This window comes from Oncorhynchus nerka, unplaced genomic scaffold (assembly GCF_034236695.1).
Source record: "Oncorhynchus nerka isolate Pitt River unplaced genomic scaffold, Oner_Uvic_2.0 unplaced_scaffold_876, whole genome shotgun sequence".
Taxonomy (NCBI): domain Eukaryota; kingdom Metazoa; phylum Chordata; class Actinopteri; order Salmoniformes; family Salmonidae; genus Oncorhynchus; species Oncorhynchus nerka.
In genome coordinates, this window is record NW_027040411.1 from 170,563 (window position 1) to 192,415 (window position 21,853).

The following is a 21,853-nucleotide window of genomic DNA, read 5'->3' on the forward strand; positions in this document are numbered from 1 at the left end:
AACAAGTAATAAAGCATTATACCTGCTAATAACAAGTAATGAAGCATTATACCTGCTTATAAACAAGCAATAAAGCATTATACCCTCTAATAACAAGCAATAAAGCATTATACCTGCTAATAACAAGTAATGAAGCATTATACCTGCTAATAACAAGTAATGAAGCATTATACCTGCTAATAACAAGTAATGAAGCATTATACCTGCTTATAAACAAGCAATAAAGCATTATACCTGCTAATAACAAGTAATGAAGCATTATACCTGCTAATAACAAGTAATGAAGCATTATACCTGCGTATAAACAAGTAATAAAGCATTATACCTGCTTATAACAAGTAATGAAGCATTATACCTGCTTATAAACAAGTAATAAAGCATTATACCTGCTTATAAACAAGTAATAAAGCATTATACCTGCTTATAACAAGTAATGAAGCATTATACCTGCTAATAACAAGTAATGAAGCATTATACCTGCTTATAAACAAGCAATAAAGCATTATACCTGCTTATAAACAAGCAATAAAGCATTATACCTGCTTATAAACAAGTAATGAAGCATTATACCTGCTTATAAACAAGTAATGAAGCATTATACCTGCTAATAACAAGTAATGAAGCATTATACCTGCTAATAAAGAAGTAATAAAGCATTATACCTGCTTATAAACAAGTAATGAAGCATTATACCTGCTTATAAACAAGTAATAAAGCATTATACCTGCTTATAAACAAGTAATGAAGCATTATACCTGCTAATAACAAGTAATGAAGCATTATACCTGCAGGATATAAGTAATGAGGCATTATACCTGCAGGATATAAGTATAGTGTTACCTATAAGATGACCTTTGTATTTCAAACAGAAACCAGAAGATGATCAGGAGGTGGCAAGACAGTTACATGAAATAGCGAATCATAACACCATCTTTGCAGCGTATCAAAACCAAAGAGAAACAGTCTCTCACAACCACCCCTTTGTCCAGTAACTGTAACACAACGATGCTTCTTTTTGTTTTCCAAAAAAGTACAACTCGCTACACAAGACAATGTGCCCTGTTTTTCAGTAACGTGCTGGACAAAAACTGAAAGAAACCCCAAATGAAAGCATCTAAATAATAATGCCGTTCTCTCTGGCATTGTGCGTCACTTATATGATACATCACATTTACCAAGGAGGACCTTATAGTTTCCCTCAGTCAGAGGCGCGCACACACACAAACAGGGAATGCAAGCATTAAACAAAATGACACATTTTATAAAAAATAATTCCGCTTCGATATAATAATTTGAAAGCGGAAATAAAGGGGAAAACACAAGCAGAATAATCAACTTTAAAGATTATTGCTCCAAGGTTGTGTGTGTGATCACATGATCAATCCCAGCAGCGGCCATCTTTGTTGTTGACGTATTGGTGATGATTGTCCATTGAGTCCTTTACATAAGATTGACTGTAAACTTTACAGCCAAACAACACTGAAACACATTCATATACACCCCGAAAATAGACATTAATATGATACTGTCAAAAGGTACAATAATTACACAGGAAAGGAAATGACAGAGTTAAACCAACACCATAATGTTTATCGTTTCATCTTTTGAGTTTCTGCCTCCTGGTTTTTAAAAACTGGGAGGGTTGTTTTGGGTTCTCTGAACCCCCAGTGCTTCCTGCAGTGATGTCATCAGAGTTCTAACTGGACCTCTGACCGCGTGTTGATGTCACTGGTCCGGGCGCTCTAAAAGAACCACCGGAATGCCTCGCCATTGTTGACTGGTGTCCTCTGTAGGAGAAACGAAAAGAGCAAAGGCAAACGGTTAGCAACAGTTACCAAGGCGAAGGGAAAAACTGTATCTTCTTTTGAGCATTTAAAACCAAGGGAAAAAATGTGAGTACAGTATGCAAGGCCACTGGGGCACCAGGAGGCCTACTGTATGTTGTCTGAGGTGGCCCAGATTTCACCTTAGAATCTTTATTTTCTCTCACAAAGAACACTTTGTTTGTAGAAAGACCACAACAGCTGAGCAGTCAAACCACTCACTTCTTCAACCCCAGACATACCTTAGTTATCCCCGTCTGCCTCACTCTAAGAGCGTCCCAAGGTTAAAGACACCTCAGTACCTACCACCCACCTCCCAAAAAAACACCCACACCCAAATACATCACTACACCATGATGAAATATTCACCACAAAATTCCCATGATGCAACAATGAGGCGTTTAATTACGGGAAGCTCCAGCCGCAGTGAGGAGAACCAGCGCGTCATTTCAATTTGGGGCCGCGCCAGCCCCCTACACTGGAGTGACAACCACTTCCTTTTTGGAAACCAACTACCATTTTTAATTCACAACATAAAAAAGAGTCCCGGAAATCCCCATAACCAATTAGCTGTTTTTGTGTGTTTTCCCCTCCAGCTCGATGGAAACGGTGGTGTCTGATTGAAACAAAAAATCACTTTACTCTGAGCAGAGAGGAGTGGAAGAGGAGGGGGAAATGTGATATTTCAATATGAGTATAATCACTGACTCTTCACAGAGGAGGTGGATGAGTGTCTTAGGGCTAGGTACTCTGATATAACTTCAAGATGTGGGCTGCATTAACAACAAGTAGCTAGCCAATTCTGGTGCTATGATACAGTATGTCATATAATCCTACGTGGGATGAGCTTAAATATTGAGTACGCAAATGATGTATTCATTCAATCACCCGTTGATGCATATAACAAAAGATCCAGCAACATACAATTTATTCAACTTTCCTTCTGTATTTTGTCAACAAACTGCCATGTGAGATATACCAGGTACACAACTTTATATTGCAACATTATATTGCAACAAGTAACAATACATATATTGCAACAATAAACAAGGAAGCAAATGCACATTTCCCACCACAAAACAGGTGTTTCTCAGAAAGTCACACAGATCGGACCTCAAGGGGAATATGGGTGAGATCCAGCACTGTGTTAGTGAACCGGAGTGATGGGTTAGTGGCAAAACTGCTAAGCACTTGTGTAACAACAACCAACTAATTGATGTACCAGCAGTCAGTCAGTGAACCAATGACGCAGAGGGAGGAGGCTACAATTCTATCAATACGGCCAAACACTAACATTACTGAATACAGGCCTACAAATTCCTGCAGTATACAGAGAAAGTAAGCAGTTGTACAATTAGAAAATACATGTTTCATTCCTACAGTATACAGAGAAAGTAAGCAGTTGTACAATTAGAAAATACATGTTTCATTCCTACAGTATACAGAGAAAGTAAGCAGTTGTACAATTAGAAAATACATGTTTCATTCATACAAATTCCTACAGTATTTAGCTGGCTAATTGAAAAAATGCCACTTTACCACTTTAGTAATGTAGGTTAATTTACAGGCCCAGTTAATGGAATTTACAGACTACCTCCCCTCAGTGTAACCGTCAGCCAACCAGGAAAGCATTTCAAGTACATCTTATGGCAACATTATTCAATTAGTAAGGTTCAACACAACCATGTATTCATTTATTCAATTAACACACTTTTTTAGGTGTTTTTTTTCTCTGCTCTTTGGTTGAGTGCTCTGTTTACCATTATTTCAAGTGGGCTAAAACGCAGGATAACCCCACACTTACAGGAACCTTTTCCCCCACTACTTCCCACCTGTACTGGCAGGCTAACGCTTACTGTCGCCTGTTAGGCGATACAAAACGGCTCAATGAAATACTGGAGATCACAACATGGAAATGACTGAATGTCCTCAAAGCTTCTCCTCTGGTTGGAATAGAGGTGGGAATGGAAGACAGCAGAATCCAGGAGAATGGAACCGGTCCAGACGCAGCTAACAGAGAGTTAGCCAACATCAGAACGTGTCATGCTATAACAAATGCTGAAGTAACATACTGAAAGAGAATATAGCAAGGCTGTGAAGGTTACGAACACATGGTTCCACAAACGTCTCAAACTATCTATGAATGAAGGCGAGTGTCAGAATAATGTCGGCTAATACAAACTGAAAGAGTGAAAATGTGAAATTTGGAGTGAAACGTGGAGAAAGGAGACAGAGATTCTTGGCAACAGAGAGAGCTACAGAGCTGAAGCAGACAGCTAGAGTGTGTGTGTGAGAGAGAGAGAGAGAGAGAGAGAGAGAGAGAGAGAGGAGTGGGAGAGGAGTAAAAGTAATCCATGAGCACGAGACGCATTTCCATGTTCACACGTAATAAGAAGCGGCCCAGCCATGGAAAGAACCTGCACCAGAGCAGATCCTTCAAATTAAACCCCAAAATAAGAATGTGAAAGAAATAGATGGGAGTGCCGCAATGTGTTAGAATGTAGATCCTGGTTATTGGACTAAGAGCAAGAAAAAACAATAAGCAACATGGAACCCTGTGCTGAAGCTCACTCCACCACCACACTCCTAAAACATGATACTTTACCAGAGGGCATTTGACATGACAGAGCCATGCCAAACCATGCTGTACTGAGCTAGCCGGGTTACACATCCACCACACTCCTAAAACATGACACTTTACCAGAGGGCATTTGACATGACAGAGCCATGCCAAACCATGCTGTACTGAGCTAGCCGGGTTACACATCCACCACACTCCTACTAAAACATGACACTTTACCAGAGGGCATTTGACATGACAGAGCCATGCCAAACCATGCTGTACTGAGCTAGCCGGGTTACACATCCACCACACTCCTAAAACATGACACTTTACCAGAGGGCATTTGACATGACAGAGCCATGCCAACCCATGCTGTACTGAGCTAGCCGGGTTACACATCCACCAAAGTCACTCCACCACCACACTCCTAAAACATGATACTTTACCAGAGGGCATTTGACATGACAGAGCCATGCCAAACCATGCTGTACTGAGCTAGCCGGGTTACACATCCACCAAAGTCGCTTGAACCATGCTAAAAAAACTAGAAGCACAAGCATTTCGCTACACTCGCATTAACATCTGCTAACCATGTGTATGTGACAAATAACATTTGATTTGATTTGATACTGAAAAAAAGGACACTGCTAAAATAAATGATGGAGCCAACACTGTTTGCTTTGGGTCGAGAAAGTGTAAAAGGTATAAGCTTCCCTAGTCCAGAAACATGACAGTTTGTTAGGTAGAAGACTGAGGCAGTGAGAGAAAGGAGGGTAAGGGAGGATGTTTATGTTGATCCATACATTCGGTCATTGATCAGTCCCTGGATGGAAGTGTGATGCTCCACTCTCCACAATAATGACCCTGATGTGGGCGCTCGCCATGTCTCCGTTTGTTTGTTAAGTCCTGCGCTATCGATCTATTTGGCGGTGGGGACTCTTGAGTGCTGCTTGCATTGTGTGTCTGAGACAGAGTATGTGTGTGTGTTCTCAGATTCCCTCGTTCTCCCAGGTCCCTTGCCTTGGCTCACTGCAGTGACCAGGCACAAAGGCAGCTCAATTAGCACAGCTCCACGTCTCCTCGCCTCCCGCCTGCCTCCACAGCATCCCATCGAAATCACTCCATCAACCCACCGCAGAGAGAAAGGAGGCAGAGAGAGGGGGAGAGAGAGTAGATAAATGGAGAAGAGAAATAAGATGAGGGGAGGGAGAGAAAGAGATGGAGAAACGAAACAGAATGGCACAGCGTGTGAGAGCAGAGAGAGAGAGAGAGAGAGAGAGAGAGAGAGAGAGAGAGAGAGAGAGAGAGAGAAAGGGAAAAGGAGGGTGAGGAGGGCTGATAGTGTTGCTCCCCTGTCCCCAGCGTAACACTGAGGTTTCACCTCATATCAAGCCAGAGTAACGCAGCGGCTCAGCCTCATGTCAACACCACTGGAACTCTGACGCCACCAGAGGAGCATAACTACCCAGCTACAATAACACACAGGTAAGGAACATAATGTGAGCTCCTACTGGGTTGGACTTTAACCGAGTGAAGAGATTCACAACTCCCCTGAAAAATACAAATGACTCCAAACCCCCAAACTGGAAAGGCCCTGACATTTAAAGCAGAGCCACAAAGTTCAGGTAAATATCTTTAAAAAGGGACATGGGGGAGACAGGAAGTCAGAGTTCACACGGACTGGAATGTGTTCCGGGTTGCCTCAGAATAACATTGAGTTCACGAGGAAGTGTTCCCATTGTGACTATTAAAACCTACCCTAACCAGAAACCGTGGACAGATTCGTGCAAAGCTGAAAGTGTGAACCACCACATTTAACCACGTCAAGGTGACTTGGACGATGGCCAAGTACAAACAGTCCAGTTATGCCCTCCATAAGGCAATCAGACAAGCAAAACGACAGGAAAAGTGAAGTCAAAGTGAGACAAAGTGAAGTCGCAATTCAACGGCACAGACACAAGACGTATGTGGCAGAGACTCCAGACCATCACGGATTATAAAGGGAAAACCAGCCACGACGCGGACACCGACGTCTTGCTCCCAGACAAGCTAAACACCTTCACCCGCTTCAAGGAAAACAGTGCCACTGACGCGGGTCACGGCCACTCCTGAGGATTGTGAGCTCTCCATCTCAATGGCTGATGTGAGTAAGACATTTAAGCGTGTTAACCCTCGCAAGGCTGCCGTCCCAAACGGCATCCCTAGCCGCGTCCTCAGAGCATGCGCAGACCAGCTGGCTGGAGTGTTCACGAACATATTCAATCTCTCCCTATCCCAGTCAGTTGTTCCCACTTGCTTCAAGATGTCCACTATTGTTCCTGTACCCAGGAAAGCAAAGGTAACTGAACTAAATGTCTATTGCCCCGTAGCACTCACTTCTGTCATCCTGAAGTGCTTTGAGAGACTAGTTAAGGATCATATCACCTCGACCTTACCTGACTGACACCCTAGACCCACTGCAATTTGCATACCGCACCAATAGATCCATGGATGACGCAATCACCATCGCACTGCACACTGCCCTATCCCATCTGGACAAGAGGAATACCAATGGAAGAATGCTGTTCATTGACTACAGCTCAACCTTCAACACCATAGTACCGTCCAAGCTCATCATTGCGTTTTGGGCCCTGGGTCTGAACCCCGCCCTGTGCAACTGGGTCCTGGACTTCCTGACAGGCCGTCCCCAGGTGGTGAAGGGACCCCAGGTGCATGCTCAGCCCCCTCCTGTCCTCCTAGTTTACATGACTGCGTGGCCATGCATGTCTCCAACTCAATCATCAAGTTTGCAGAGGATACAGCAGTGGTAGGCCTGACTACGAACAACAACAACGAAACAGCCTACAGGGAGGAGGTGAGGGCCTCCCCCTCAACAAAGCGAAGGAGCTGATCATGGACTTCACGAGGCTAAAGAAATTTGGCTTGGCCCTAAGACCCCTCAAACTTTTACAGATGCACCACTGAGAGCACTCTGTCGGGCTGTATCACCACGTAGAGCAACAACGGCACCCGTCCGCAACCACAGGGCTCTACAGAGAGCGGCGTTGTCAGCCCAACGCCTCACCAGGGGCACACTGCCTGCCCTCCAGGACATCTACAGCAGCCGGTGTGTCACAGGAAGGCCAAGATGATCATCAAGGAACTCCGCCACCCGAGTCACGGCCTGTTTACCCCGCTACCATCCAGAAGGCAAGGTCAATACAGGTTATTAAAGCTGGGACAAAGAGACTGGAAAAAACAGCTTCCATCTCAAGGTCATCAGACTGTTAAATTGTCAACACTAGCCGGCCTCCGCCCAGTACATTACCCTGTACAATACCTGCGACCAAGTCGTTCTTTCTTTGCTCTGTGGCAATGTTCTTATCCCTGCTTGCTGCTAACCAGCTACACAGTCACGACATCTGCAGCCAGAATAACAGCAAAGTAGCTGTTTTCTATTGCCATTCATTTGGATACATCCATAACAATAAGCTGATAATGCCTGGTAGAGCTAGAAAAGCTTGCCTTCTCGTCAGAACACTCGTCAACTCTGTTAATTACGAGGAGACCGTATTGGATATCAAAGACTACGGTAAAAGCTAGCTAAATATTTGTTGGTAGCAAACTTGCCAATATGACAATCGAATTCAAAAATATCAGTTGCTGAAAACAGCTGGTGAAAATAGCAACATGTGGGAGGATTTGACAGTTTTAATGGCGGAGAGAACCGGAGAAATGAATTAATGTTCATCACTCACCACGTTAGGCATCAGATGCTCAACAAAAATGTGTCTCTAATAACAAATCAATACTAGCTAACTTTTGTCCTCGTTGGACCTGCGTTTACAATGTAGTTTTGTATAGTTGTTGGTTTAGCTTTCTGTGACTGTAGAGAGTATGGTCTGAATGTGTAAGCACATATTGCATCTTGATTTCAAGGTGTCCTGTTATCTGGTTTTAATGTCCATACTAGAATACCCTTCTAGCCAATCAGAAACAAGTATTCAACAATGCTGTGGTATAAATATATGTATACTCCGGACTCTTCCTAATATTTCTTTATTTCTAAATTCCATTATTGTACTTTTTAATATGTGTATTGTTAGATATTATTGCAGTGTTGGAGCTAGGAACACAAACATTTTGCTAAACCTGCAATAAAATTAGCTAAATATATGTATGCGACCAAAAAAAAATAGATTTGCACTAGTCTGGCCTTCCTCTCCTAGAAGGATACAGTGAGGTCCTGACGACAGCTGATGCTGATTGGCCATGGCAGTGTAGTTAATGGTGGGAGTCTGGCGTGTCCTGATTGAGGAGAAGGGGTGAGAGGAGGAGGGTTGAAAAAGGGATGAGGGGAGGAAGAGAGTTGAAAAGGGGAGGGAGGAGGGGGTGAGAGGTAGATGGGGGGGTAGGGGAGGAGAAAGGTGGGATGAGGAGGAGAGGGCTGCTGACTCATAATCAACCCCCCTGATCTGATAGTCTGTCAGGGCTGTTGTGATAACACATACCAGATAGCACCCAAACACATCCCTCCTCCCTTTCTCTTTCTCACATTCACAGTCTAATGCGCACACACACACACACACACACACACACACACCCCGGCAGGCAGGCGTCACACAGAGCAGAGTGTAGCATTGGTAGGGTCCAGAGATAAACCACTCAAGACGATGAGGACGATAATGGGCCACGCTGCAGCACCTCAAATTCAATCAACGCCCGCACGTCAATGCGAATGAGCGTAAAAGTGAAATATGCTCGCCGCGCGCTAAAGACGCCACCCAGGGCCGGGCTTGAAACATCAACATCTAGGAGAGACGAACAGAGGGGGAAAAAAGGAGAGAGAAAATGAAAATACTGTCTCTCCCGCCCTCTCTACACGGCTCAGCAGTGGCGGCTGCTTCCAGGAGGAAGAGTCCCACTGGCATTCAGAGCAGCCCTACTTTAACCACAGACGGTGAATAAATTACCCTTTTGAACTTGGGGTGATTGCAAATGTGCCCTGGTTCCCTTGAGACATGTCTGGCACTAACCTTCTCTTACAATCTCCCCTTCCCTTCCCCAAACACACACACACACACACACACACTCTTACCCACCGCTACGGTCATGAAACTTAATTCAGCCGTAAATACGCCAGACCATTTCTGAGCAGTACTAACTCCCTGCTCGGCCACACACTCTCTCTTTATGCTTCTGACTGAACAGAATATTCAAGGAACTTTACTATTTTCTCTCCCTCCGTCTCGCTCAAAGAAAAAGAAACTGTGCTAGGGATGAAAAAAAAGAGTCTGGGAAAAATGTGTGAAGTGTCTGAAAAATCAGAGCAGAGGGAGAGAGACAGACAGACACAGAGAGACAGACACACATAGAGAGAGTCACACACAGATAGACACACACAGAGACAGACACACACACACACACACACACACACACACACAGAGACAGACAGACACACATAGACAGACACAGAGAGACAGACAGACAGAGAGAGACAGACACACATAGAGAGTCACACACAGATAGACACACACAGAGACAGACACACACACAGAGACAGACAGACACAGAGAGACAGACAGACACAGAGAGACAGACACACATAGAGAGAGTCACACACAGATAGACACACACAGAGACAGACAGACACAGAGAGACAGACACACATAGACAGACACAGAGAGACAGACAGACAGAGACAGACACACATAGAGAGTCACACACACACACACAGACACACACACACAGAGAGACAGACACACATAGAGACAGACACACATAGAGACAGACACACACAGACAGACACAGAGAGACAGACAGACAGAGACAGAAGCTTCTCAGGAGACACACATAGTTCATTGTCACTGGGCAGACCTCCTTCCCCTCCACACTCTCACCAGGGGAGGCTGAACTGAAGTGAATAGCAGTCTGGGGAGAGTGGTGTTCTTCTCGGCTGCCTGATGTGCTCCAGAACGCCTCATTATAACACACAGCCCCCATCCATACGTTACCCTGACACAGCCATTATTTATTAACGGCTAGACTGACTGGGAACCAGGCCACCTTCCAACAACTGCTGCAATCCTTTGGAGGAGTCAATCCTGACAGCCCTGGTGTTCTGCTAATAAAATACAACACACACAAAGCTATAGATACACACGTGGGGACACACACGCACCCGCTCGTTGACACTAGGCTAGCAGTCTCTCCCAACGCGCTGCCCCTCAACTGTAATGACAAACACATTCCACACGCCGTAACAACTGCAACCCAAACTGAAACTCAAGTACAAGCGAAGGTCAAACTATTTGGTTCTTTTTTTCCGCCCCAAAGTTCCCGCTGCCACAAAACACAGCAACGCCACGTCAAGGCAAAGCAGGCTGCTACTGTCTAGATAGGCCCCTTCATCATGTCGGAACATCTTGAAATTAAACGGTTAAGAGGAGAAGAAAAAAATCACCTTGATGAATTTCTTTACGCTCTTAAGTGGAGGCAGACAAAGGTAAAGAGGAAGGATGTGGGGGAAAAAAGAAACTCAAGCTGTCAGAACCAACCAAAGTGTAGCCTAGGTAGGAGAGAGAGCCAGTCACAGATTCTGGGCCGCTCTCCCACGGCTGTGTTCCAAATGGCAACCTATTCTCTATACAGTACATCGCTTTTGAACAGGGCCAATTGGCCTCCAGTCAAAAGTAACGCACCAAGTAGGGAATAAGGTGCATTTGGGACACAGCCCAGTTCTCCCTGCCTGGAAGAAGTTTCAGCAGCGGTGCAGTCAGCCTTAACTGATGGGTTATATACTGCCTGTCACGTCCTTCTGAGGGAATATTGGGGCGTTGCAGAGACTCACACCTGGAAGGTACGGCAATCCATCACCACCTGCACTCTGAGGGGTGTGTGTGTGTGTGTGTGTGTTTACGTGCGTGCTTCAGATCTCATCGACGCTTCTAGCCAATATACCAGCCACCCAATGCCTGTTTATAACCCAATCCTCATCCATCCAAGGCCGCCATCGCGGACAGATCACTCTCCTACACGCCATTGCTCCACTCCCAACACACACACACACACACAACCTCGGCCGCCTTCCCTGCATCAAACGTCAGTCATAACGCAACACCCCCCTTCTACATCCATCTTCAACCAGAGAGAATATTACCTACGCAACGATAACCATCAAAAAGTGTTGGGTTGGTCTGGGGGGGGGGGGGCTGGGACAGAGACGTAGCAAAGGGAATAAACCATTTGCGCTGAGATGAAATCCTCCTCTTCCTCTCCAGCATCAGATGCATCACTCTTCCTCGTGGATTAGCAGTATGGTTTGTGGCCGAGGCCGTTTGCTCCACTACACTAGATACACACGTTCACAGTGCAACAGATGAACTAGTGTTAGCCAGAACGGCTGAGCAGCAGCAATAGTCACAGTGCAACAGATGAACTAGTGTTAGCCAGAACGGCTGAGCAGCAGCAATAGTCACAGTGCAACAGATGAACTAGTGTTAGCCAGAACGGCTGAGCAGCAGCAATAGTCACAGTGCAACAGATGAACTAGTGTTAGCCAGAACGGCTGAGCAGCAGCAATAGTCACAGTGCAACAGATGAACTAGTGTTAGCCAGAACGGCTGAGCAGCAGCAATAGTCACAGTGCAACAGATGAACTAGTGTTAGCCAGAACGGCTGAGCAGCAGCAATAGTCACAGTGCAACAGATGAACTAGTGTTAGCCAGAACGGCTGAGCAGCAGCAATAGTCACAGTGCAACAGATGAACTAGTGTTAGCCAGAACGGCTGAGCAGCAGCAATAGTCACAGTGCAACAGATGAACTAGTGTTAGCCAGAACGGCTGAGCAGCAGCAATAGTCACAGTGCAACAGATGAACTAGTGTTAGCCAGAACGGCTGAGCAGCAGCAATAGTCACAGTGCAACAGATGAACTAGTGTTAGCCAGAACGGCTGAGCAGCAGCAATAGTCACAGTGCAACAGATGAACTAGTGTTAGCCAGAACGGCTGAGCAGCAGCAATAGTCACAGTGCAACAGATGAACTAGTGTTAGCCAGAACGGCTGAGCAGCAGCAATAGTCACAGTGCAACAGATGAACTAGTGTTAGCCAGAACGGCTGTGCAGCAGCAATAGTCACAGTGCAACAGATGAACTAGTGTTAGCCAGAACGGCTGAGCAGCAGCAATAGTCACAGTGCAACAGATGAACTAGTGTTAGCCAGAACGGCTGAGCAGCAGCAATAGTCACAGTGCAACAGATGAACTAGTGTTAGCCAGAACGGCTGAGCAGCAGCAATAGTCACAGTGCAACAGATGAACTAGTGTTAGCCAGAACGGCTGAGCAGCAGCAATAGTCACAGTGCAACAGATGAACTAGTGTTAGCCAGAACGGCTGAGCAGCAGCAATAGTCACAGTGCAACAGATGAACTAGTGTTAGCCAGAACGGCTGAGCAGCAGCAATAGTCACAGTGCAACAGATGAACTAGTGTTAGCCAGAACGGCTGAGCAGCAGCAATAGTCACAGTGCAACAGATGAACTAGTGTTAGCCAGAACGGCTGAGCAGCAGCAATAGTCACAGTGCAACAGATGAACTAGTGTTAGCCAGAACGGCTGTGCAGCAGCAATAGTCACAGTGCAACAGCAATATTCTGGCATGTTTATCAAACACAGTTAGGCTTTTACTCATAAATCATACCAAAATAATGCTCTAAACATGTCATTTAACAAAACCACAATGACTAATCCTATATTATAAACTGGGCAGTTCGAGCCCTGAATGCTGATTGGCTGACAGCCATGGTATATCACGGGTATGACAAAACATTTATTTTTACTGCTCTAATTATGTTAGTGACCAGTTTATAATAGCAATAAGTCACCTTGGGGTTTGTTGGTGCATGACCAATATACCACGGCTAAGGTCTGTATCCAGGCACTCAGCGTTGCGTCGTGCCTAAGAACAGTCCTTAGCAGTGGTAAATTGGCCATATACCACACCCCCTTGGGCCTTATTGCTTAAATAACAGTCTTAATTCTAAGAGTTGCATGTTTCTGCTAACCCATCTACTAGTAAGGGCATAAGGGCAGTAAAAGCCTTGTCGAGTGCAGCCCAGCTATGGGAATGAAAAAGTCGGGCCAATCCTATAGATGAACCCTTCTCTTTTCAGTAGCCATGAGTCCTAGGCCTATCAGTACAGAGAGCCATCAGGATATCAACCCCCACATTTCATCAACACCCATGATGACTAAGTGTAGCAATACAACTGTAAAGTGTTATCGCCCTCCAGGTTCCCTCGGAGAGTTCATCAATGAGCTTGATGCCTTGATAAGCTCCTTTCCTGAGGACGGCTCACCTCTCACAGTTCTGGGCGACTTTAACCTCCCCACGCCTACCTTTGACTCATTCCTCTCTGCCTCCTTCTTTCCACTCCTCTCCTCTTTTGACCTCACCCTCTCACCTTCCCCCCCTACTCACAAGGCAGGAAATACGCTCGACCTCATCTTTACTAGATGCTGTTCTTCCACTAACCTCGTTGCAACTCCCCTCCAAGTCTCCGACCACTACCTTGTATCCTTTTCCCTCTCGCTCTCATCCAACACTTCCCACACTGCCCCTACTCAGATGGTATCGCGCCGTCCCAACCTTCGCTCTCTCTCCCCCGCTACTCTCTCCTCTTCCATCCTATCATCTCTTCCCTCTGCTCAAACCTTCTCCAACCTATCTCCTGATTCTGCCTCCTCAACCCTCCTCTCCTCCCTTTCTGCATCCTTTGACTCTCTATGTCCCCTATCCTCCAGGCCGGCTCGGTCCTCCCTCCCGCTCCGTCGCTCGACGACTCATTGCGAGCTCACAGAACAGGGCTCCGGGCAGCCGAGCGGAAATGGAGGAAAACTCGCCTCCCTGCGGACCTGACATCCTTTCACTCCCTCCTCTCTACATTTTCCTCTTCTCTCTCTGCTGCTAAAGCCACTTTCTACCACTCTAAATTCCAAGCATCTGCCTCTAACCCTAGGAAGCTCTTTGCAACCTTCTCCTCCTCCTGAATCCTCCTCCCCTCCCCCTCCTCTCTGCAGATGACTTCGTCAACCATTTTGAAAAGAAGGTCGACGACATCCGATCCTCGTTTGCTAAGTCAAACGACACCGCTGGTTCTGCTCACACTGCCCTACCCTGTGCTCTGACCTCTTTCTCCCCCTCTCTCCAGATGAAATCTCGCGTCTTGTGACGGCCGGCCGCCCTACAACCTGCCCGCTTGACCCTATCCCCTCCTCTCTTCTCCAGACCATTTCGGAGACCTCCTCCCTTACCTCACCTCGCTCATCAACTCATCCCTGACCGCTGGCTACGTCCCTTCCGTCTTCAAGAGAGCGAGAGTTGCACCCTTCTGAAAAACCTACACTCGATCCCTCCGATGTCAACAACTACAGACCAGTATCCCTTCTTTCTTTTCTCTCCAAAACTCTTGAACGTGCCGTCCTTGGCCAGCTCTCCCGCTATCTCTCTCAGAATGACCTTCTTGATCCAAATCAGTCAGGTTTCAAGACTAGTCATTCAACTGAGACTGCTCTTCTCTGTATCACGGAGGCGCTCCGCACTGCTAAAGCTAACTCTCTCTCCTCTGCTCTCATCCTTCTAGACCTATCGGCTGCCTTCGATACTGTGAACCATCAGATCCTCCTCTCCACCCTCTCCGAGTTGGGCATCTCCGGCGCGGCCCACGCTTGGATTGCGTCCTACCTGACAGGTCGCTCCTACCAGGTGGCGTGGCGAGAATCCGTCTCCACACCACGTGCTCTCACCACTGGTGTCCCCCAGGGCTCTGTTCTAGGCCCTCTCCTATTCTCGCTATACACCAAGTCACTTGGCTCTGTCATAACCTCACATGGTCTCTCCTATCATTGCTATGCAGACGACACACAATTAATCTTCTCCTTTCCCCCTTCTGATGACCAGGTGGCGAATCGCATCTCTGCATGTCTGGCAGACATATCCGTGTGGATGACGGATCACCACCTCAAGCTGAACCTCGGCAAGACGGAGCTGCTCTTCCTCCCGGGAAGGACTGCCCGTTCCATGATCTCGCCATCACGGTTGACAACTCCATTGTGTCCTCCTCCCAGAGCGCTAAGAACCTTGGCGTGATCCTGGACAACACCCTGTCGTTCTCAACTAACATCAAGGCGGTGGCCCGTTCCTGTAGGTTCATGCTCTACAACATCCGCAGAGTACGACCCTGCCTCACACAGGAAGCGGCGCAGGTCCTAATCCAGGCACTTGTCATCTCCCGTCTGGATTACTGCAACTCGCTGTTGGCTGGGCTCCTGCCTGTGCCATTAAACCCCTACAACTCATCCAGAACGCCGCAGCCCGTCTGGTGTTCAACCTTCCCAAGTTCTCTCACGTCACCCCGCTCCTCCGCTCCCTCCACTGGCTTCCAGTTGAAGCTCGCATCCGCTACAAGACCATGGTGCTTGCCTACGGAGCTGTGAGGGGAACGGCACCTCAGTACCTCCAGGCTCTGATCAGGCCCTACACCCAAACAAGGGCACTGCGTTCATCCACCTCTGGCCTGCTCGCCTCCCTACCACTGAGGAAGTACAGTTCCCGCTCAGCCCAGTCAAAACTGTTCGCTGCTCTGGCCCCGCAATGGTGGAACAAACTCCCTCACGACGCCAGGACAGCGGAGTCAATCACCACCTTCCGGAGACACCTGAAACCCCACCTCTTTAAGGAATACCTAGGATAGGATAAAGTAATCCTCTCACCCCCTCCCCTGAAAAGATTTAGATGCACTACTGTTCCACTGGAGGTCATAAGGTGAATGCACCAATTTGTAAGTCGCTCTGGATAACAGCGTCTGCTAAATGACTTAAATGTAATGTAAATGTAAAGATCAGTCAGATCGATATATCACCCGAGTAACAAAAGCCTTTTAAGATCTTTATTTCAAATAAAAAGACTCATAAAATGGTAAATAAATATTAACAGGTCATGAATATTTAAACAATTAAAAGCTCTTGAACTTGAAGCAGTTGAGATTTAAATCCTCCAGCCAGGTCTTAAAATGGCTGCAGACAGTACAGGTGTTGAACACACACACTGTTAAGCAACGTTGTACTTCTATAATGATCCTGTAAGTGCTATAACCAAACCGCTATAGGACACCTTTAACAAGCTTTATGAGAGAAGTGTCTCATGAATGTCCTTGAAATGACTTTAGCCTCTTATTAAGCAGCTGATAAAGACGATTACAATTTTTTTTTTAAATGCAAAGCGAGACATATTAAATAGTATATTAATAAATGACAGGAATGTAAAGTGTCAAACTATTCCATTGGCCCTTGAATAGGCCTTTCCCAAAGCAGCATGTACAGGAAGCAAAAGGTTGGAATAAAGCTGTTATTTTCACCTGAGCCAGATCTTTCTTCCACACCATCTGTCTTCCAATGAGAACGCACGACAGACACCACCTCAAAAAGACATCAACCAACCAATCAAACCTCATCTCAATCTGCAACACTGCACTAATACGAGCAGACAGAGAACCTTAGTTACCCAAGTCACTCCTCTAATAGTAGAACAGTGGGTTAAATGTGCCCTGGCGTGCACCGGGCGAGCGTGCGCGTCCCACGCTCCAACTGATCATGCATCCTCGGAGCAAATCAAGCTAAGTGTGTTGCGGATGTTTCGTGAGTAATGAGGAATTTGGGAGGTTTTTGCTGACTGCTCGATACGGAGTGGAGGGCGGGGGTGTATGTTGGCATGCTTAAGAGAGCTGGTGCTCAGGGGGTGGGGGGTCACAGGAGAGGGATTGAGAGAGAGCGAGAGAACAGATAAAAAGAGATTGAGAAGGAAGAGAGTATGAGAAACAGAAGGGGGGAGACAGAGCGGGGAAGAGAGAGAGAGAGAGGAGGAGGAGGGCAATTAGCATAGATGCAATACTGGCGCGGTCCTCCGACTTGATATTTGACCTTCTGCGAGAGCCTTGCCAAATATCGCCCTGAGAGACCCAGACAACCATATGGCAAAGTGCCGCCGGAGGCCCTGCTCAGTTTGACTCTCCTGGGCCACCGTATGCTAATGTGGGGGAACGTAATTACACTACAGTATTCCTATAGGAGCTGTACTTTACGGCGTCACTATAGCAGCAGATTTACACTGAGATAGCAATTGGGACTAATTTCATCTTGGGGGATGAGTGGAGTGGAAATGTACAGTTTTATCCAGTTTAGCATTGGGCTGGCAATGGGATGGAGGTGGAACCACTGCGTTAGAATGACAAGAACAGACATTCCCAGTCAAATTGACAAGGTCTAAAGTTTTTTTTACCATTCTAGGGATTCTATTTCTATCAAGTGACCCAGTAAGAGTAAAACCTGGTCTAAACATGGAAAGGTAGTCCTATTGTTTATGCTATATATTTCACAGCTCTACTGTCAATGCTATAGTCAGTCACACTTCACTGCCATAATGTCTGTTAACGTCCGTAATATCAAAATAGTTATTATTTTGAATGAAAATAGCCTAGTGTAAAATAAAAACTAAAACCCCCACAGTCCAACATTGATGACCCATGTATTGATCTGTATCAACCCAGAAACACCACTCGTCATCAAAATCCAGTACAACGAAGGGACAGAAACCTTTGAAAGGAGGATTTGTACATATTTTATTCCTTTTTTAGTCTGAAGAATGTATTGTTTTGAGCCCTGTAAAGAAACTAATTCAATATAAAAAGTACTCGCTATTCAGCCTCTCTGACAAAGAAGGAACGGATCAAACTGCTCCCACTGTTTAAAAAAGGCACTCACCGTCTGTGATATATTAGAAAGAAATTAAACAAGTCCTTGTTGCTCTCGAACGCTGCTCAGACAACCACCCCCATTTATCACGGCTTGTAAACCCAACACATAGAGTCAGAGGGGGCTGACCTACTACAGAGGGGCTGGGGGGGGGGGGGGGGGGGGGTTGGCCCAGTGGGTCAGTCAGACCTTTACGTCTGCAGCTCCACAGCAGATAAGATCACATTGGCTGTGTTCAGTAGGGAGAAAACATTTGGAAGTGGGGAGGTGCTAGTCTGGAGTTCTCCAATAAGAAACTCAATATGTTTGTTTCACAGACCAAAACATTTCTAATACTTTGTACCCTACAGGACTCCATTTAAATTAGCCTCACCTAATTCCCCTTGTGAAACTAGCAGCCCGGCCAAGCCTTCCCGCAGAGAGCTAGCCAACACTCCACTGGGAGAAAACCCTATCTGGGGTACTTTGGAGCGACAGAGGTTTCCAGAAAGCAAAACGAAGACAGAGAGAGAGGGTGAGGTCAGTGGCGTTCTAAAATGGGAAAAACAGACAGACAGAGAGAGAGAGAAAGCAAACAGGGGGAGGTTAGATGGGAAGGAAACCGAAAACCAAACTACGGGACACACGTCAAGTGTGCAGGCGCAGGGTACCTGAGGGATCTGGAGGAAACTTCCAGCCCTTTGAACGAGCCATGTCAGTGAGCGCCTGTTGGCATGGCGGCCAGAAGAAGCCATGTGTGGCTGGTGGAAAGAGGGCCTAAGGGAGGCAACATATTGCCAGCTCCTCTGAAATGTTAAATCAAAATGCAAAGTAGGAGAGCTGAGTGTGTGTGTGTGTGTTGAGTGAGAGCAGCTCTCCACAGATTCTCCACAGCATCCAGAAGAGGAGGACTGGCGCCAACATACAGGTCTGTACTAGGGGGGGGGGGTCTAAATTAGGAGGCAGGGATATTTATGGAGAAAACTACATATAAAGCATACCGCATCACAAACAGTACAGTTTTAGTTGTGAAAACCCCTGATGAAGGCTATGGGCAGACAGTCATCAATAAAGGACTGCAGAATAGCCTCTTCACTGTAGTTGAGATGTGAATTATACTGTACAGGTACTGTAACACCACACAGAGATGAGTAATTTTCTGGGAAAATTAACCAATTAAAATTAGACAATTAAAAAAAAGCCAAAAAATTTGATAGCAATTACCTCTCAATTAACTATTACCACTAATTAGCAGACACTATGACCATACAAAAGCGGCAACAACATTTGACCTAACAAGCATTAACACATTCCCGGGGGCCAAAGACGTGGATGTTGATTATGGCAGCCCCCTGCACCTCTCTGATTCAGAGGGGTTGGGTTAAATGCGGAAGACACATTTTAGTTGAATACATGCAGTTGGACAACTGACTAGGTATCCCTCTTTCACATGCATGTGTAACCCAACAGGTGTCTAACACACGCTAAGCCACTATTAGTATAGCCCATGGCTAATTAACACACAATTATTCAGTATGTTTCATTATTTAATAGTATAGTAATAGTATTGATACATGATCAAATTTAAGACTGAAATCAGAAGACATTTAGACCGTAGACAACAGTATAGACCAGGGTTACTCAATTCTGACCCTACGAGATCCTGAACCTGCAGGTTCTCTGTTCTACCTGATAATTAATTGCACCCACCTGGCGTCCCAGGTCTAAATCAGTCCCTGATTAGAGGGGAACAATGAAAAAACTTAGTGGAACTGGCTTCGAGGTCCAGAGTTGAGACTAGAGACTAAAAATATTTTAAAAAAACATTGAACTATATAGATTAGAGGTCGACCGATTTAATCGGAATGGCCGATTAATTAGGGCCGATTTCAAGTTTTCATAACAATTGGAAATCGGTATTTTTGGACACCGATTTGGCCGTTTAAAAAAAAATTTTTTTTACACCTTTATTTAACTAGGCAAGTCAGTTAAGAACACATTCTTATTTTCAATGACGGCCTAGGGGCAGGGGCAGAACGACAGATTTTTACCTTGTCAGCTCGGGGATTCGTTTTTGCAACCTTCCGGTTACTAATCCAACGCTCTACCACCTGCCTTACATTGCACTCCACGAGGAGCCTGCATGGGTCACATAATCACTAGTTAACTACACATGATCGATGATATTACAGGTTTATCTAGCGTGTCCTGCATTGCATATTAAATTTAATATCGAATCACAGCCTACCAAACGGGTGATGATTTAGCACTGTCGTTGCATAGACATTTTTTATTTTTTACCCCGTTTTCTCCCCAATTTCGTGGTATCCAATAGTAGCTACTATCTTGTCTCTATCTACAACTCCCGTACGGGCTCGGGAGAGACGAAGGTTGAAAGTCATGCGTCCTCCGATACACAACCCAACCAAGCCAAGCCGCACTGCTTCTTAACACAGCGCACATCCAACCCGGAAGCCAGCCGCACCAATGTGTCGGAGGAAACACCATGCACCTGGCAACCTTGGTTAGAGCGCACTGCGCCTGGCCCGCCACAGGAGTCGCTGGTGCGCAATGAGACAAGGATATCACTTCCGGCCAACCCCTCCCTAACCCGGACGACGCTAGGCCAATTGTGCGTCGCCCCACGGACTTCCCGATCGCGACCGGTTACGACAGAGCCTGGGCGTGAACCCAGAGTCTCTGGTGGCACAGCTGGCGCTGCAATACAGCGCCCTTAACCACTGCGCCACCCGGGAGGCCATCAATGTCTTTCTTTAAATCAATACACAATTATATATTGTTAAACCTACATATTTAGTTAATATTGTCTGCTAACATGAAGTTCTTATAATTAGGGAAATTGTTTCTCTTGCGTTCCGTGCAAGCAGTCAGGGTTTATGCAGCAGTTTTGGCCGTCTGGGTCGTTGTGAACTGTGTGAAGTCCATTTCGTAACAAAGGCCGTAATTCATTTATCAGAATTGTACATAATTATGACATAACATTGAAGGTTGTATAATGTAACAGCAATATTTAGACTTGGGGATGCCATCCGTTAGATAAAATAGGGAAAGGTTCCGTATTTCACTGAATAAACGTTTTGTTTTCGAAATGATAGTTTCCGGGTTCGACCATAACAATGACCAAAAGCTCGTATTTCTGTGTGTTATTATGTTATAATTAAGTCTATGATTTGATATTTGATAGAGCAGTCTGACTGGGCGATGGTAGGCAGCAGGCTCGAACCATTCATTCAAACAGCACTTTAGTGCGTTTGCCAGCAGCTCTTCACTGTGCTTCAAGCATTGAGCTGTTTATGACTTCAAGCCTATCAACTCCCGAGATTAGGCTGGTGTAACCGATGTGAAATGGCTAGCTAGTTAGCGGAGTGCACGCTAATAGCATTTCAATCGGTGACGTCACTTGCTCTGAGACTTGGAGTAGTTGTTCCCCTTGCTCTGCAAGGGCCGCGGCTTTTGTGGAGCGATGGGTAACGATGCTTCGAGGGTGGCTGTTGTCGATGTGTTCCTGGTTCGAGCCCAGGGCGAGGAGAGGGGACGGAAGCTATACTGTTACACTGGCAATACTAAAGTGCCTATTAGAACATCCAACAGTCAAAGGTATATGAAATACAAATGGTATAATAGAGAGAAATAGCCCTATAATTCCTATAATAACTACAACCTAAAACTTCTTACCTGGGAAT

The 21,853-nt window shown here is 45.9% G+C and overlaps 1 protein-coding gene across 1 annotated transcript in view; it reads right to left on the reverse strand.

The window, feature by feature from the left end:
* Nucleotides 1-1,734: 1,734 nt before the first annotated feature.
* Nucleotides 1,735-21,853, reverse strand: part of LOC135570953 (CXXC-type zinc finger protein 4-like) — a 36,801-nt gene continuing 16,682 nt past the window's right edge. Inside the window, 1 exon segment of the mRNA XM_065016771.1 lies at nt 1,735-1,787. Coding sequence (XP_064872843.1) covers nt 1,743-1,787 — 45 coding nt within the window. The 3' untranslated portion in view covers nt 1,735-1,742.